Genomic DNA, 17,968 nt, shown 5'->3' on the forward strand with positions numbered 1-17,968 from the left:
AGGTCTGGGATTCGGTAGGCACTCAGCGCTTTGAACTGATGGTATGCTGTCAGTACAGTTTCCAGAAGTGCAGGACAGGAAGGTCTTGTCCTGTAAGTGACTCGCTCATTAACGCCTTCCAAGGTGGCACAAGCTATCTGTCGGATATGAGGCTCTGGGGATGCAGAGGGTATGAGGCATTGTTTCTGATCTGAAGGATTCCTGATTTATTTGGATGGCTGAGTGTGCATGTGTAACTGTGGGCTGATGTGACAGTCACGGAACAGTGTTCTTATTAGTCACTTCTTACGGTGTGTGGCAGAACAGTGCATGAGAGCCCAAGAGGAGGCAGCGGGCTGTGCAAATGACCTTTAACCCCCTGCAAGTGTTCACTGAAGCAATTCCATCTTCCTCAGGACTACCCTGACCCCATGTTAAAAAGGCAGCCCCAGCCACCTCCACATTTTGCAGAGACCTTTCCTCCTCTCCTGTGGCATTTTCTTGTTGCATTTCTTGTCTGCAGCCCTAGTGGCTGATCTGAGTCACCATCTCAGAGCCTCCTAGCTCAAACCAATGGTTTCCTCCCATTCTGTCCCTTGATTGGGCTCATCTGGTAGTTCTGGCTTCTCTCTTGGTGCAGCCAGCCATCAGCTGAGCCTGAAGTCTTTGGCAGGACATCCAGGATGGCTCTCACACAACTGAGGCTACTGTTGGCTAAAAACTCAGCTGGTGATGCCCACCAACACTTCTTCACATGGTCTCCCTGTGTGAGCTACACCTCGTGTCCTGTGGAAGCTGGCTTCCAACCAGAGCTGTCTTGTGAATGAATATTTTAAGAGACAGGAAGTGAATGGACCAGGCCAACTGAAGGCTATAACTCAATTTGAAACAGTGCCAGTCATCTTTGAGTTAGATACTGTAGTAAAATACCCAAGGCAGTCTGCTTGAAAAGAGAGGTATAGTGGGAAATTACCAATATGGAGTCAGGTAGAAATATAAGGGTATTTAATAGGGAAAAGCCTTACTTACAGAGCGACCTAGCCAGCCGGCGTGGCAGCAGTCTGTCCAGCAAAGTACAAAAGTGAAACCGAAAGAGAAAATGCAGTCACTCTACGTCACCCTGACCACGCCCTCGCAAGCGTGGTCAGGCACACCTGTAGCCAGCCCATAAGTAGGCGTGGCTACAGCTTCCCCTACAATTCCCCTTTTAGTCTAAAAGAGGATTAAAACTTAACAGTGTAAAGTATCCAAAATTAACAATCATAAACCCTAAAGTCATCTGAAAGAGGTGTCCAAGCCTGAACACCTCCTTCCAATCCCAACCATAAACAATAGGAAGCTATCCCTAACTAGGTATATACACTGTCCTAAGTGACAACAATGGGGAAAGGGGGCGTAGCATTCTCCAAGTTACTTCCTGCTGAAATGGGATGATGATAGTCATGTGGGGTCCTGTAGGAAGAAAATATTAGTGTAGTAAAAGTCTTGAATGGATTGTATCCAGTCCATGTTAGATGGGATTCTCTTGATAGAAGATCTCGCTTGAAATCCTCAACTTGATTGAAGTCAGTATCTGAAGCTTTGGCCGGAGTGTCAGTTGAAATGGAGCAAGTTGGATCCAGTGCAGTCGAGGAGGTGTGGCCCATTTTCTTTCCAGGGTATCCAGGGATTGCTGTCAGGCAGGTCTTCATTGACTGTGTGGGACTCAAACATAAACAGTTAGCAGAGAAATGTTTGCTTGTGTATGTACACATGCTGGGGAATGCAACCATGAGAGCATAACAATTATGAAAGGGTGTACACCTTGAGAGAAAGATCCAAGAAAAGACAAAGACAGCCCCCAAATTCTTCTTTTATTCTGTATTACATTAATTGGCTTCTTGATACAACACAGAAACACTAAAGTTTAGTTAAATAACGTGCTTGGATTTTAGAGGAGGAAAGCCAAATCCATCTCTAAATCCAGCATTGGTTTAATTGAATAGGGACTAGGAAATAAAGAGAAATAGAGTTCTCTGAGAGACAGCTGTAAAGTTTACCATATGGCACGTTCCTTTTGTTTGATGGTTATAGCTACCTTCTCTTCTTAAGTATCTACCCATGCAGTGTCCTTTGCCTTCTGAAGATGAGTTTTCCTGTGAAGATAAAAGCAAAACACTTCCCTTTCCTTTGGGAGGTTTCTATTTAGTTTATAAGATATACCTTAGTAGAATACCTGTCATTTGTCCTCGTTGAGAGGTTTTTCCTTTTCAACTCAAATCTTGATCAACTTTGATGGTATCCAAAGTTTTTCTTCTCCTGTGGAAACCAATGCAAAACCCCTACCCCAACATAACGCATGTCCTGATTTCCATACAGAGGTTAGTACATCTTTGAAGTATACCGGCTGATTGAGTTCAGCAGTTTTTTCCATAGTCCAGTGTCTTTCTGCAGCTGTTTGTCCTTTTTCATTGGCATTAAGAAAGTTTAGTGTTAATAAAGATTTATGCAACCTATGTTTGGGGGGTTTAGTCTTCCAAGCTTATTTGTTGAGCATCTCCTTAAGTGTTCTATTAGATCTCTCAACCACTGCTTGTCCTGTAGGATTGTGTGGTACACCGGTAACATGCTTTATGTTATAATATTTGAAAAATTGTTCCAATTTTGTAGAGACATATGCTGGAGCATTGTCAGTTTTTATTTGTGCAGGTATACCCATGACTGCCATCACCTCTAGCAGGTGTATAATAACAGAATCAGCTTTTTCAGAGTTAAGAGCAGTAGCCCATTGGAACCCTGAGAATGTGTCTATGGTATGATGCACATATTTCAAATTTCCAAACTCTGCAAAGTGAAAGACAATCATCTGCCAAACCTCATTTCTCTGAATGCCCTTAGGATTGCAACCTGCTGGCAATGGAGTTTGACTATAAAAGGAACAAGTAGGACAGTTTTTCACTATTTCCTTGGCTTGTTGCCAAGTGATGGAGAAGTCCTTTTTCAAACCTTTGCTATTTACATGATGTTTCTTATGAAATGCTGAGGCTTCTAGCACACTTCCAATTAATAAACGATCAATCTCATCATTGCCTTGTGCTAGTGGGCCAGGCAGACCCGTATGGGATCTGATATGTGTAATGTATATAGGATTACTTCTGTTTCTGATAGTTTCCTGTAATTGTAAAAACAGAAGTTAATTCTGTATTATCAGGAACAAATTCTGCAGTCTCAATGTGTAACACGACTCTCTCTGCATATTGAGTGTCAGTAACTATATTAAGAGGTTCTGTAAAATCCACAACTACCATGAGAATTGCATATAATTCTGCCTTCTGCACAGATGTATATGGACTTTGAACTACTTTACTTACCTCACCTGCTTTATAACCTGCCTTACCTGATTTGTTCGCATCAGTGTAGAAGGTAAGAACTCCAGAAATGGGAGTTTGTCTTACAATACATGGAAGAATCCAGACTGTCTTTTTTATGAATTTAATTCTGTCAGTTTTGGGATAGTTGTTGCTAATTGTCCCCAAAAAGTCAGTAAGAGCTATTTTCCAATATTCATTATTCTTCCACAAGGAGGAAATTTCTTCATTAGTTAAAGGTACTATAATTTCTTCTGGATCTTTTCCAGTCAGCTGATGAAGTCTTAATTTACCCTTTAAAATCATATCAGAAATCTTTTCTATATATGTCTTTAACTTTTTATTCTGTTTATGTGGCAGAAATATCCATTCCAATATAGTGTCTTCCCTTTGCATCAGAATTCCAGAAGGGTATTCTCTTGATGGCAAGATAACCAGAATACAGTCTAAATCAAGGTTTATCCGATCTACATGTGCATCCAATATTCTGTTTTCTACCCATTGTAACTCTTTTTCTGCCTCAGCAGATAATATTCTCAGACTGTTTAGGTCCTTAACACCTTTAAGGGCCATTTTTAAATGCTTTAAGTCACGTCCTTCTACACCAATAATTATCTGTAATTGAGAAATTTCCCCTAATAATTTCTGAAGAGAATTAAGAGTTTGATAACGATCTCTCCTAATTTGTACCTTTTGAGGTCTGATTCTTTGTAAGTCTATCTTGTAACCTAAATAGTTAATAGAATCTCCTCTTTGTATCTTTTCTGGGGCAATCTGTAATCCCCAACGAGGCAGAACTTCCTTCACCATTTCAAACATATGTTCCAAAGTTTCCTTATTAGAATCTGATAAAAGAATGTCATCCATGTAATGATAAACAAGAGATTGTGAAAATTTCTTACAAATAATTTCCAAAGGTTGCTGTACAAAGTGTTGACACAAAGTAGGACTATTTAGCATTCCTTGTGGCAATGCTCTCCACTGATATCTCCTAACTGGCTGTGAATTATTAAGAGTTGGTACAGTAAATGCGAATTTTTATCTATCATTTTCCTGTAATGGTATTGTGAAAAAGTAGTCTTTTAGATCAATGACTATGATAGGCCATCCTTTAGGTATTAAGGAAGGTAATGGCATTCCAGGTTGCAGAGAGCCCATTGGTCGAATTACCTTATTTATAGCTCTCAGATCTGTCAGCATTCTCCACTTACCTGACTTCTTTTTTGATAACAAATACAGGAGAATTCCAAGGACTGGTAGATTCCTCTATATGTCCAGCGTCTAGCTGTTCCTGTACTAACTTTTCTAAAGCCTCTAGCTCCTCAGAGGTCATAGGCCATTGTCCTACCCAAACTGGTTCATCTGTAAGCCACTTCAATGGCAGGGCCTTTGGCTCCTCTGAAGGTCCATCATTTGTACCTAGTTTCTGTACAGCATGGGTGGTTGGTAAATGTTTTCCATAATGTCTTACCAGATCTTTTCTACTATCTAAAGATTGTACATAATTTGTATCTGACATTGGAGGAATATTAATCTGAGTATTCCATTGCTGTAAGAGATCACTGCCTCAGAGATTTATAGCTGTATCTGCCACGTATGGTTTTATACGCCTCTCACTGGAACCCAGGGCTCGATGATTTATCTGCTCTAGCTAGACAGCTTGACTTGGGGATTCCTTGTCGCCGTGTCTCTGTGTCTCCCGAGTGGCTCTCACTGCAGGCACTTATGTGGGTGCTGAGGATGAAAATTCAGGCACCTGCACAGAAGCACTTTATCTACGGAGCCATTACTCCAGTCTCCTTGCATCTTTTCCTTTTTTAGATAGGTTCTCACTAGGCAGGCCTGGCTGGCCTGGAATTTGCTGTGTAGACCAGGCTGTCCTTAATCTCACAGACATCTACCCGCCTCTGCCTCTGCCTCCTGGGGTTAAAGGCTTGCACCGCCAAGCTCCCTGCAACACCCCCATCTTAATCTATTAGAATTATTCACCAACAGGTAAATAGAGCTTGTGTTGTGTAATTACAAATACATGTGACTCACGTTTTTCATCCATACCCGGAAAAAACTCAATTATCTTCAGTTAGATTCAGCCACAGTTATGTTAAACGCCCACACAAAATCCTTTCTTTAGCCCCGTTGTTTGTGAAAAGTGCCAATCAAAGATGAAGGTTTTGTGCAAATGATGACTCATAAAGGTATATACTCACCCACGGGTTTTAATTCCTCAGCTTCAGAATGACACCTGCATGAGCCAGTGTCGGCAGGACTGGAGACAAGAGGCATCCCATCATTCCCAAGCTCCAGCCTCCTGCTAACAGCTCAGGACATTCCCCTGCTTCCTGTCTCTGAGAGCCGGGGGTGACCTTGAGCACCTGACATTTGTGTGTCTACAGACTGGTCATCTTTGGCTGTGGGAGCTTGAACATGTTGCCACCCCTGCTCCGGACTGTCCCCGAGCAGAGCCTGCCTCAGAGCATACCTTGCTGCTGCCATTTTATCCATGGAGCAGTTATGTTCACTGTGTGTCACATTCAGTGTGTCTAAGGTGGTGTGCCTAGCACATGTATGTATCTTGATGAATATATAGTGTCTTAACTGGGGTTTCTGTCGATATGTTGAGACACCATGACCAAAAGCAGTTTGGAGAGAAAATGGTTTATTTTGCTTACTCTTCTATATTACAGTTCATAATTAAATGCAGTCAGGGCAGGAGCTCAGACAGGGCAGGCACCTGGAGGCAGGAGCTGATGCAGAGGCCATGGAGGGGAGCTGCTTACTGGCTTGCTCCTCATGGCTTGTTCAGCCTGCTTTCTTATAGAACCCAGGACCACAGCCCAGGGGTGTCCCCATCCACAATGTGCTGGGCCCGCCCCCACCAATCACTAGTTAAGAAAAATGCTCTATGGACAGCTTGCCTGAAGTCCAATCTTATGGAGGCATTTTTCTTAATTGACGTTCCCTCCTCTCAGATGACTGTAGCGTATAAGTTGACATAAAACTAGCCAGCACATATAGTATATATGTAATGTACATATATATTCACACACATGCCAGCTTTTTTCTTGGCATTTTTTTGTGTGTATGTATATTTGGATGTATGTAGGTGCATGTGCGTGAGTGTGTGTTTGTGTGTATGTGTGTGTGTGTGTGTGTGTGTGTGTCTGTGGTGTGTGTGTGTATGTGTGTGTAGTGTGTGTGTGTGGTGTGTGTGTGTAAGTGTGTGGTGTGTGTGTATGTGTGGTGTGTGTGTGTGGTGTGTGTGTATGTGTGGTGTGTATGTGTGTGTGTGTGTGTGGTATGTATATGTGTGTGTGGTGTGTGTGTGTAAATGTGTGGTATGTGTGTGTGTGTGTGTGTGTGTGTGTGTGGTGTGGTGTGTGTGTGTGTGTGTGTGTGTGTGTGTGTGTGTGTGTGTGTCAGTGTGTGGTGCATGCATTAAATAACAGGTGTGCATGCTTGTGGAGACCAGAGATAAACCTTGGAAGTCATTCCTCAGGAAGCCATCCCACCATTTTTCTTTTAAAGATTTTATTTATTTATTATGTATACAACATTGTGCTTCCATGTATATCTGCACACCAGAAGAGGGCACCAGATCCCATAACGGATGGTTGTGAGCCACCATGTGGTTGCTGGGAATTGAACTCAGGACCTCTGGAAGAGCAGTCAATGCTCTTAACCTCTGAGCCATCTCTCCAGCCCCCACCATTTTTTTTTAAGTTTAAAAATTTGTTTTTATTTTATGTGTATGAGTGTTTGCCTGCATGTATGTAGTTTGCCTTGTGCTTGAGGAAGCCAGAAAAAGACATCAGATACCATGGAACCAGAGTTATAAACGATTGATGGCCAAAATCAACTATTTTTACGGATGAGGCAGGTTGAGGGTCTGATCCTCAATAGTCTCTTGGGCTTGGGATCCTGTAACCTTTTTTGGTTATTTTTCCAGTCATTTTATCTGGTGACAATGAGTCAAAAGTCAAGGGCCCTCCTTGGAACTACTGAGGACATTTTCTCTCTGTATTTTCACTCTGACACCCCCCTTTCAGAGTGTATGCTGATTAGAGTCCACTCAGTGGGGTCTCCAAGGCTCCCCAATCAAGAGAACGCATGACTTGTCAGACCTTTAACACATTTTAAGAAGTGCCCCATAGTCTCCTGTAAGCTAGTTGACCTTGGAGGTCAAGGGTCTGTCACTGGACCTGAAACTCCCAGATTTGGCTGTGCTGGCTGGCCGGCCTCTGAGCTCCAGGGATCTGGGGTTGCAAGTGCCTGCCATGGGAGAGAGATATACTGTTTCCATGTTTGTCCCACCTTGATTTGTGACTTCTTTGTATTCTGTGACTATAAAAGTTCATGTAACTATTTCCATGGGAGAATGTGTCATCTGGGACAGCCTGAATATGTGTTGCAAGGTAGCACTCATTCGTATGCAGCTCAGGGTAAACACGAAGCCAAAAAAACAACCAAAAACCAAAAAACAACAACAACAAAAAAACGAGGATCGAAGGGTCCTCTTGCCTGTGACAATGGATAAGATTTGGTTTTGAAGTGATACAATATTCTATAATTGGCGAGAGATGGTGGTTGCACACGTTTGTAAATATGGTAAAATTTCCTTGAGTTACACACCCTAAATGGATTAATCCCACGATATGCAAACAACACCCCTGCCCCTCCCCACAAAGGTGACAGGAATGGCTAGGGAGGTGGTAAAGGTCTTCCTGTGCAAATCCCTGGGGCTTACTGGCCAGCCCTATCTGCTCTGAAAGTCCCAGGTCCTGTTGACAGTGCCTGTCTCAGAAGCAAGGTGGCGCTGTCCAGATGGCTCATGGATAAAAGCACTTGCCATCAAACCTGATGACCTGATGAGTTTAACCCCCAGCATCTCCATGGTGGAACCAGCTCCAGTGGAAGCTGTTCGCTGGCTCCCACATATACACCGTGGCAATACGTGCTTACACACACAAGTACACGCACATAAATAAAATTCTTTTTTTTTTAATTAAAAATATGACTTGTGACGAGGTTCTCTTGCTTGTGACAGTGATAAAGGTGATCTCATATTTGTTAGTTACTTTTCAGTTGCCGTGATAAAATACCATAGGAAGGCATCTTATAGAAGGAAGGGTTTATTTGGGCTCATGGTTCCAGAGGGTTAGAGTCAGTGGTGGTGGGGACAGGAAGTAGGAGCTGGGCGTGACTACAGGGCAGGAAGCTGAGTGTTCACACCTTGAATCACAAGCAGGAAGGATAATGAATTAGAAGTACATGGCTTTTCCCTCTCAAACCTAGCCCCAGTGACACACTTCCTCCACTGAGGCTGCAGCTCTTAACTTTCCCCAAACAGGAATAACTAGGGACCAAGTGAAAATGCCCAAGACTGTGGAGGTCAAGAAGGGACTGGCGGGAAAGTAAGACAGTCTCAGGAAACTTGTGTCTTTCACTGGTGTTGCTGACGGGTCCCTTTGCCTTTCAGGAGGACTGGCCCTGGCCCAGGTACTCTTCTTCTATGTGAAATACTTGGTGCTCTTTGGTGTTCCCGCTCTCCTCATGCACCTGGATGGACTCACACCGCCGCCCCTTCCCCGCTGTGTGAGCACCATGTTCAGCTTTACTGGGATGTGGAGGTCAGTTTTATGCTTTGCTTGAATCTTTTGGGTGTGTTCAGTGGGCTTGCTGGCTTCAGAGTTTGGTGACTGTTCTTCCCCTAAACCAAAGCCACATTTGGTAGCACACATTCTTTATGCTGCTAACGTGATGACAGTCCATGCTGTCTGACCCTCACAGGGTTATCATCAAGCCACGGAGGTGGTAAGTGAGGCAGGACACACACAGGACTTGTCTCATGGCGGTGATAAAATACTCTGACCAAAGCAATTGAAGGAAAAAGGCTTCATTGTGGTTCATGGTTTAAGTATAAAGACCAACATGAAAGTCCCAGGCTTGGGGCTTGGGAGGCAGCTGGTCACATTGCATCTGCAACCAGGACGTGGAGTACAGTGAATTCTGGCTCTAAGCTGGATTTTTCCTTTTTATGCAACCCAGGACACAAGCCCAGGGAATGGTGCCACCTGCTTTTAAGGTGGGTCTTCCCACCCTAGCTAACCTACCCAAGACAGTACGACTGGAGGCTTGTCTCCCAGGTGAATATGGACCTGGTCAAGTTGACAATAGATATCATCACAGACATCCTATGATGTTTTCCTTGAGAAGTGACCATGTAAATCACACTGTTGACTAAAAATGGGCTGAGTGTAACAGCCTAGGCCAGCACTGCACACACGTCTCCAGAAGTTCTTTGGACGATGAGGCAAGCCACAGCAGATGTTTCCCAATGTTAGCCCTCAACTTTGTATTGTTCCCGTGCAAGGTTTCGTGTGATAGGCTGATGTTTTCTTTCAGTTTTTTTTTTTTCACCGTTACTGATTTTTGCACCCCAAACTTACGATTGGCCTGGGATTTTTGTTCCTAAAGATCTTCAAGTCCCTTGTCATTTTTGATGGCTGTTTTCCAGAAGGACTTGTTTGCATCTGTGTTTTTCTGAGCATGTCCAGTGTGTAGCAAGGGTCAGGATTGCTGTTGCCATCACAGACCCAGTGGAACAAGCTCAGGGTGGGCACTGGCTCAGCAGGGGGAGTCAGTGCCTACTTAGAACCTGGGCTTTGGTTCCCTTGCTTGCTTGGTTCTCTTTCTAATTCTGGCCCTGTTCATAGTTGCTGTTCTGCCTCATTCATCTCTGTAGACACAAGACCTAAGACAGGGGTAGCAGGAGAACTCAGTGAATGCCACTTTACCCAGTGTTGCTCTTCTGAAGGACACAGGCAGCATGCAATGTTGCATGTACAAGTGGAGTGACCTGGGCTTCTTTCTTTTTTCTTCCTTTTTTTATTAATTTATTGTTTACATTCCAATCCCAGTTTCCCCCCTTCTCTCCTCCTGCTCCCCCCCACTGCCCCTTCCTCCCATCTGCTCCATGGAGAGGGTAAGGTCTCCCCTAGGAAGTCTACTAAGTCTGTCCCATCATCTCGTTGAGGCAGGACTAAGACACCTCTCCACCCCCACACACCTGGGTCTAGGCTGGGCAAGGCATCTCTTCAGATAGAATGGGCTCCACTAATTCAGTTTATGCATTAGTGTTGTATATGAGACTACTGGCAGTGGGTCCAAGACCTGGGCTTCTTTATGAACATTTTAGTCATGTTCCGGCTTGCTCTGTGGGGTTGGAAGTTTCCTCTAGTTATAGTAGGACTGTTAAGCAGCTCCCTTGCATTTCCTTTGTCATTTCATCAAGCTCCAGGTTGGCCTTTGTAATGGCAAGACCAGAGAATGCTGGGGCTCTTTTCAAGGCTGTATAGGTTTTGTTGAGATGAACCTCACTGGAAGTTGTCATCCTGTGACCCGCTCAGAAAGGTCGCTTCATCAGTCAGTAGTGGGGACCAGGGATGATTTGGGAACATGTCACAAACATCTGGTGGGAGCCCTGCTTGGGTTCTCTGCCTCTCTGATGTACTTGGGAGGGACGTTTTTCTGGAGGCTTCTGCGGGGTCAGTTGGACGGCTCACCATAGTGACCAGGGCAGTTTCCTTGTTCCAAGGTGGCTGTGTTTCATATAGTGAAACAGATAAGTGTCTGTTTGGTTTTATTTAATCAATTTTTTAAAGTTTTTTTTCATTTTAAAGTGTGTGTCTGTGTATAGTTATGTGTGTACAGGAGTACATGTGCTCTTGGAGGCCAGAAGACTTGTGACACTGGATGCAATGTGCAGGAGTCACAGGTAGTTTGACCCACCTGGTCCTCTAGAAGAGCAGTATACACGCTTACGAGCCATCTCTCCAGCCCCCTTATTTAACTTATTTTTCCCCAAGAAAGATCCTCGACTTATGTCAACTACAGAGATAGATAAAACGTACCTGCCATTGTCATGGTCAGGAACAAATGGTGACCCTGTGGAGGCTCCAAAGGTGAGGCCCTTGGAGTGATGAGGATGGAAAGGCAACTGCAAGAACAGGTTCCCGTTCTAGCTTCTGCAGCAGGCAAGACTGGAAAGTTCCTTGCTCTTCTAGATTTGTCAATTAAAGCACATTTCTGTGTGTGTACAGAAGCCTTTGTGAGTTTGTGTGCCCCGTGTGCATGCAGGTGACCAAGAAGGCTGGTCAGATTGGCATCAGACCCACCAGAACAGAGTTATTGGTGTTTGTCAACTGCTAGATGTGAGTTCTGAGCACTGAACCTGAGTCCTCTATAAGATCAATAAGGGTCTTCCCAGCAGGGCCATCCACCCAGCCCTGTTTTGGTTTTGTTGTTTTGTTTTTGAGACAAGGTGTTGCTGTGCAGCCTAGACTGGGTTTGAAATCAGGAAACCAGCCTCTCAAGTGCTGGGGTTACCGGCGTGCACCACCACACCCAGCTCCTCTCCATATTTTAAAGGCTCTTTCCAGTTTGCCATCTATACTTGAAGTGCTTGTGTTTTTTTCTGAGGTGGCCTTTCCAGGTTCAACAGCTGAATTTCAGAATCCAGGGAGAGACTCAGCCCTGGTGCCCAGGGGAAAGCTCAGGGGAGGCTTTTTGATTGAAAAGAAGAATTAAAACACTGATTACCTTTGTGTCATTTACAGACTGTTCCTTTGTTTTTCAGTGTTGTATGTGGGTGCGCATGGATGCCTAGTGTATGTGTGTGTGTGTTTGTGTAGTTTATGTGTGTGTGTGTGTACATGTGTGTCTGTGCAGTGCATGTGTGAGTGCATTTGTACATGGGTGTTCATTCATGTAGAGGCCAGAGGTAAATGATGGGTGTCTTTCTCAACTGCTCTCTATCTTATCTTCTGAGACAGTCTCTCACTGAACCTGGAAGTCACTGATTGGCTAGGTTGACTGGCCAGCATTCTCTTGGGATCTGCCTGTCTCTGCCTTCCCTGCCTTAGGGTTGCAGACATACATGACCACACCCAGCTTTGTCCTGTGGGTTTCATGTTATATTTCTGAGTGTATGGTCTGTTAAGGGAAGGCAGATTGTGAGTTGTGATGTCTACTATCCAGCTTTACACTGATGATTCTGGCTTGCATACTGGGGTGTTGCGGCAGACCAGGAGTGGCTCCCTCTTCTTGAGCCTAAGAAGAATGGAGTCAAGTACAGAGGGGAAAGCTGTCGGTGTGTGTGTTCTGTGGGCCGTGGCAGAGGGGAGAGGTTTAGAACAGTCTCTTGGAGGGTATTGAGTGTTTCTCCCAATCTTCTGGAAATAGATACTGAGTGAGGTTTAGAACCAATGATGAGACTGTTATCAGCACAGCATCTTACATACCCAGCACGAGGCTGGCTGACTGTACTGTCTTCCAGTGCAGTTTCAATTGCAGGACCCCGATGCCAGCAGCCTGCTGTGTCATTGGAATCTGAGCTTTGTATCATAGAACAGATGATTCTGGCCATCGGCAGAGAGATGATCTTCCTTGAAGGGATGGTTTAAATCGGCCATGAAGAACTGTTGCTCGGATGGCCCACAACTCCAGCTAGGACCTGACAGGTCTATTCACTCCTTTCCCTGGCTTCCCTTTTCATGGATCTCACTGAAATATTTACAAATGTAGCAAAGCCCCGAGGAGCAGCTGTATTCCCATGGTGTGAGTTTCCCATGGTTGTTATGAGGCTGGGAAATTGGAATTTCTATGCTTAATCTCTAGGTGTCATGTTTTAATTTAGATGAGCCGAGATCTCTAATGAGTATCCTTTGCCAAGAGTCATTAAAGATGGCGTTGCATGTCTGAGGTTCCAAATTAGCATTCTGATCATATCCCCTGGCTTGATTTCTAGCTACGGAAGTGAAGGGTGCAAAGTGATAGGATTTCCCACAGTGGCGGGTGAGTTATGGGTCAATTTCAGTTATCTCAAGAATCTGAGGCAGCTTGCCCTCCGCACTGCTTGAGTTATGATGCTTTCCGGTCTTTGCAGGCAAATTCATGCATCATCCGTTATCCCAGGGGAATCTGGATAGTGGTTGGTGGGAGCTAGACTTTATTGTGTGAGTACATCTTTAGTCTGGGAGGAGGAGCTGGAGGAGGAGACCGAGCACTTTCTCTCAGTGGGGCACCAATTGCCCAGATTGGCAGGTCAATGGAAGAATTTAGCTCTCTAGGCAGGGAGTTGTTTCTGCTGTGCAGTAGATGATAAATCCAGTGATGAACTCCTGCCTTTTTGAGCCTCCTGCCTTTGAGTCATGCCTAACCTCCAGTTGTAGAGCAGGGTGGCAGGCATGGAGTTGGTGAGATATATGTGGTCTCACAGAATCACTGGTATAAACCAAAGACTAGGTGAACCTAAAGAGGAAAGGTAGAACGGGCTTTGTTCACAAGGGCTCACCCCATCCAGAGGGACCCAGTCTGCAAGAGCTTGCTCTTCACCAGCTGTGAGACCCTGGGCAGGTTGTTTTATTTTCTGGGTCAATCCTCTATCTCTAAAGTGAGGACTTGTCCCATAGGGTAATGTGACAGTTGATGGAAATGAGAATATAGTAGGCCCTTGGGAAGTAATAACTTTTTACCTGTTGTTTTTTTTTTTTTTTTTAATTGGGGGTTTGTTGTAAACCTGACAAAGCCAGCAATGACCATGAGGTCTACATCCTACTGGACCAGGCCTATAAACAGTTAGTACTGAAGGGATTGGCTAAGCAAAGGCTCTATTCAGTTGGGAGCTAGAGAAGCCGTGATTCAGCAGAGTGAGGCAAAGTCATGAGCTCACAGTTGTCACTTGTTCACCAGCCCAGCCACACAGAAAGGGGGTGGGTAGCTTCCGCTATCCTACCGTAGTCTGCTGCTCATGTGATTTGAAGAGTTAGTGGCTTCCTCCCACCTTATTTTTCTGAGGCATTAGGATGGACTGATAGAAGTCCTTGCTCTGGCAGGCTGCTATGGAGACCACACACACTCAGGCAGTGGACACCGGGCAAGCAATAGTAGCTCAGAGTCTTTGGTACAGATAGGTTAAAGCTTATACTGTGCCTTTTGCTTTTTTACTTTTCCAGTAAAGAAAGCCTGGAAGGATGAGTGGTTGAAGATATGGAAAATAGGTAGCACTATGTAGGAGATGTCGGCCTCAAATGGAGCGTGTGGTCCCAGGTGTGCCCCCAGGCTTGGGTTATTATTATTAATGGACACATTGGCAGTGTCCAGCCATGGACACTGCACACCACCTGTTTTACTTCATTTACCCAACTCTTCCCTTCTCTGGTCCTCCTCAACAGACTCAGTAAATGCATTTTCCTTCTTCATGTCTTAAACCCCTTTTACTTTCTGTCTGAACACAAACTTCCCAAAGGTCAAAAGTGGAAAGGAAATGCAGTGTTGGCCACCGTTCTGTTTTGTTTTGCATCCTGGTTTGTTTTGCTTCCAAGGCTGTCCTTTCCATTTTCCTCGTGTGGGAGATTTTTCTGTGTCCAGTTGTGGACAAGCTCTCTGAGAGAAAGCTTCTGGAACAAGAAGCGGCACGGCATAGGGAACACCAGGGCTTCTTCATAGTGAGGGCATGGGTCGGCAGTCTTGCTCATCACCAGAGAACGGTGTTGAGGGGGCACGGGTGTGGAGCCAGGAATGCCCGTGCTGCAGACCTGGTTGCCCTTGGGAAATCCATGCTGAAGCGGTGGATGTGGAATGTCACTCACAGGTGCGTGTTTGGATACTTGGTCTCTGGTGGGACCTCCCTGGAGGATGCAGGCCACTGGGGGCTGTCCTTCAGGTTTATAGCTGGCCCTATTTCCTGTGTGGTTCTGACTCCTGATCTGCCAGGCGAACAAACAGTTTCATGTTCTTGCTGCAGCAGCCGTTCCCCTCACCACTCTTTTTCTCTAAGCCTCCTTGCCATGATGGAGTCTAGCCCCTCAAACCACATGAGCCCAGACAACCCACTCTTTCCTCACGTTTCTTCTTGTCACAGTGATGAGAAGAAAATGATAAATTCAATAGACAATCGGGTTTTTCCAAAATTCTGACCACTGGAACTTAAGAGCAAAGATTCAAGTGTTCTGATCTGGTGTGTAACTGGTCTTTCATGTGTGCTGTGATTCACACCTGAAGGATATGAAACACACCACCACGGGTTCTCAGCTTTTCTCATCTCCCTGTGTGTAACTGGTCTCTGTGTGTGCTGTGACCCACTGATCCACACCTGAAGGATGTTATAAGCACCATGCATGACCACCATGGGTTCTCAGCCTTCCTCATCTCCTGATTTTCCTCATCAGGTGTTCTATGCGGTGTCAAAATATTATGTCTACCTTCAATTTTATTGAGAATGAATACACCTTGTAAGAAATCTAGAAGGAGGAGTGTATACACCTGCCTTAATTACAGTCATCATTTCACCAGACATTGTGCTATGCCATAGATAGCAGATGAGGAAGGAAGTTGCCAGCTCGAATGAAGAAAGACTTTCCATTCAGACTTTGTACGCACGAGGAGTCTGACAGCTGCTTGTCTTCAGGGTTGGGATTTTTCTAAGGGAAGTGCCGAGAAAAAAATCTAACTCTCTTAGAAATTAAGATGAGGAAACCAGGCGCAGTGTTGGGAGTAAAGCTCTTCTGGAACATATGATGGAAGCAGCCACATTCTAGTAATAATAACAGCGGTGGCTGCAAATATGTAGCTAACGTTCTGCCAAGACAGCCGTAAGCGCTTTCACCTGTGCTCTGCCGTCTTTGTCTGTCTCCAGTGAGGTGGGGCTGAAACACACGCCTCTGTGGACCAGAGTGTGAGGCTGTGACAGGGTGTGAGATTCAAGGGACCAGAGAATGATGTCGGCTTGGGTACCAGCTCTCTAGAAACTGTATGTGGAAGTGAAAGACAAGGGTGCTGTTGGCAGAGAGTTTGTTTGTAGGCACCAAGGATCAGGAGAAAGGAGTTGCCCCATGAGCCCAAGTCACTGACTGGGTGGTGGTACGGGGCTGTTGAGGGCTCCCCCCATTATATTAGAAACAGGGATCTAGAAACTTCCTAGATGGAGGTTGGAAGGAGGCTTCTCTGATGCCCACACAGAGACGACTGTCTCTCCCATGGGTGTCTCCTCCCACATACCCAGACCCTTTCCATCACTTTGTCTCAGTCTGTACATACCCACTCCCCAGCAGCTCTGTGCTGTAGAAAGCCTTCAACAGGCTGGCATCTCAGAGACCAGAGTTGGGGATGATAGCTGGATAATTTCATCCTCTTCCATGTCATTTCTGTGCCACTGTGGTCGGTGGACAAGGGGCATCTTTCTCTTGGGATGCACACCTTAGGAAAGGAGACTTGTCTCTCAGCCCTTGTAGATAGAATGAGTTTTCCTTCTTTCTTTTTTTTTTTTTTTAATGATACGAAAAGTACTTTAAGATTGGACCTTGATTTGATTCTGAATTCGTGAACAACCAGATCGTGACTAGAATCTAGGGATGGCTAAGATACAAAATGAGTGATTTCAATAAAATAAAGTTCCCATTAGAATGAGCTGATTTATTCTGGGTAATAGTCTTATCAAATAAGGATGTAGATATCATCAGAGATGCCATGTAGCACATTCCAGGTCATATCGTGGTAAGAAAGACTTGTGATGAATAATGAATTTTCTCAGAGAAAAAAGTTCAAGCATTCTACACCACTATGAGTCATTATATTTCCTCTTTCTGTTATACTATGAATAGATGAAAAATTATTTTTATTTATTCATATTATTTTTGTTTACATGTATGTGTAGGCCTGTGTGAGTGTATGTCACATGTATGCAGGGACCTGCAGAGGTCAGAAGAGAATGCTGGATCCCCGGGCTTGGGAACTGAACTCAGACCCTCTGTAAGTGCAGTGTGTGCTCTCAACTTCCAAGCCATCTCTCCAGCCCTGAAAGCATTCGTTGGTGCCACATTTTTTGGGTTTTAAGACTGCTGGTGCTGGGCAGTAATGGCACATGCCTTTAGTCCCAGCACTCGGGAAGCAGGGGCAGGCGGATCTCTGTGAATTGAGACCAGGCTGGTCTACAAGAGCTAGTTCCAGGACAGCCTCCAAACCCACAGAGACACCCTGTTTCAAAAAACTAAAAACAAACAAACAAGCAAACAAACAAACAACCAAAAGACCTGCTGGTTGGTTTAGCTTTGGTGTGCTAGTTTGTGTTGTTATTACAGACCCACCTCCTATCTTTTAACAACCCACCTTTCCCAAGGAAAGTCATAAGCCATATCTGCCCCTTCTCCTAAGGTCCAGTGGCAAACCCAGGTGTGATTTCACCAAAGTCACTCTGAAGAATCAATGAACTCTATTGGGCATCCTCACCAGGTATAGGTGAAGGGTTACTTAAAGGGCCATCGGCACTCCCCCCACCCAAACGGCTGTAACCAGAAAACCCTACTCAGCGAGGATCAGGGTGTCCCTATAGCCACAGAGATGTGGTTCAGTCCCTCCAGCACCCCTCATACCACATGCAGAGTTGCTGGTCAGTAGGTGCAAATGAGTACTGGGTGGGGGAGGTGGAGGTTGGGGGTGGTGCGGGAACCATGGGGAAGAAATGTAAGCTATCAACAAGCCCAGCTGGGAGGATCTTTGCGAGGTGGGCACAGCTACATGTCCCCAGGCCACAGGGGCTTGGCTCAGAGGACAGCCACTCACAACACCTGACGACTTGAGTTCGATTC

The 17,968-nt window shown here is 45.0% G+C and overlaps 1 protein-coding gene across 1 annotated transcript in view; it reads left to right on the plus strand.

The window, feature by feature from the left end:
- Positions 1-17,968, plus strand: part of Hhat (hedgehog acyltransferase) — a 66,337-nt gene that overhangs the window by 24,664 nt on the left and 23,705 nt on the right. The window contains exon 4 of the mRNA XM_035445658.1: positions 8,803-8,953. Coding sequence (XP_035301549.1) covers positions 8,803-8,953 — 151 coding nt within the window. The remainder of the gene's footprint in view (positions 1-8,802; positions 8,954-17,968) is intronic.

This window comes from Cricetulus griseus, chromosome 5 (genome assembly GCF_003668045.3).
Source record: "Cricetulus griseus strain 17A/GY chromosome 5, alternate assembly CriGri-PICRH-1.0, whole genome shotgun sequence".
In the NCBI taxonomy this organism is placed as follows: Eukaryota; Metazoa; Chordata; class Mammalia; order Rodentia; family Cricetidae; genus Cricetulus; species Cricetulus griseus.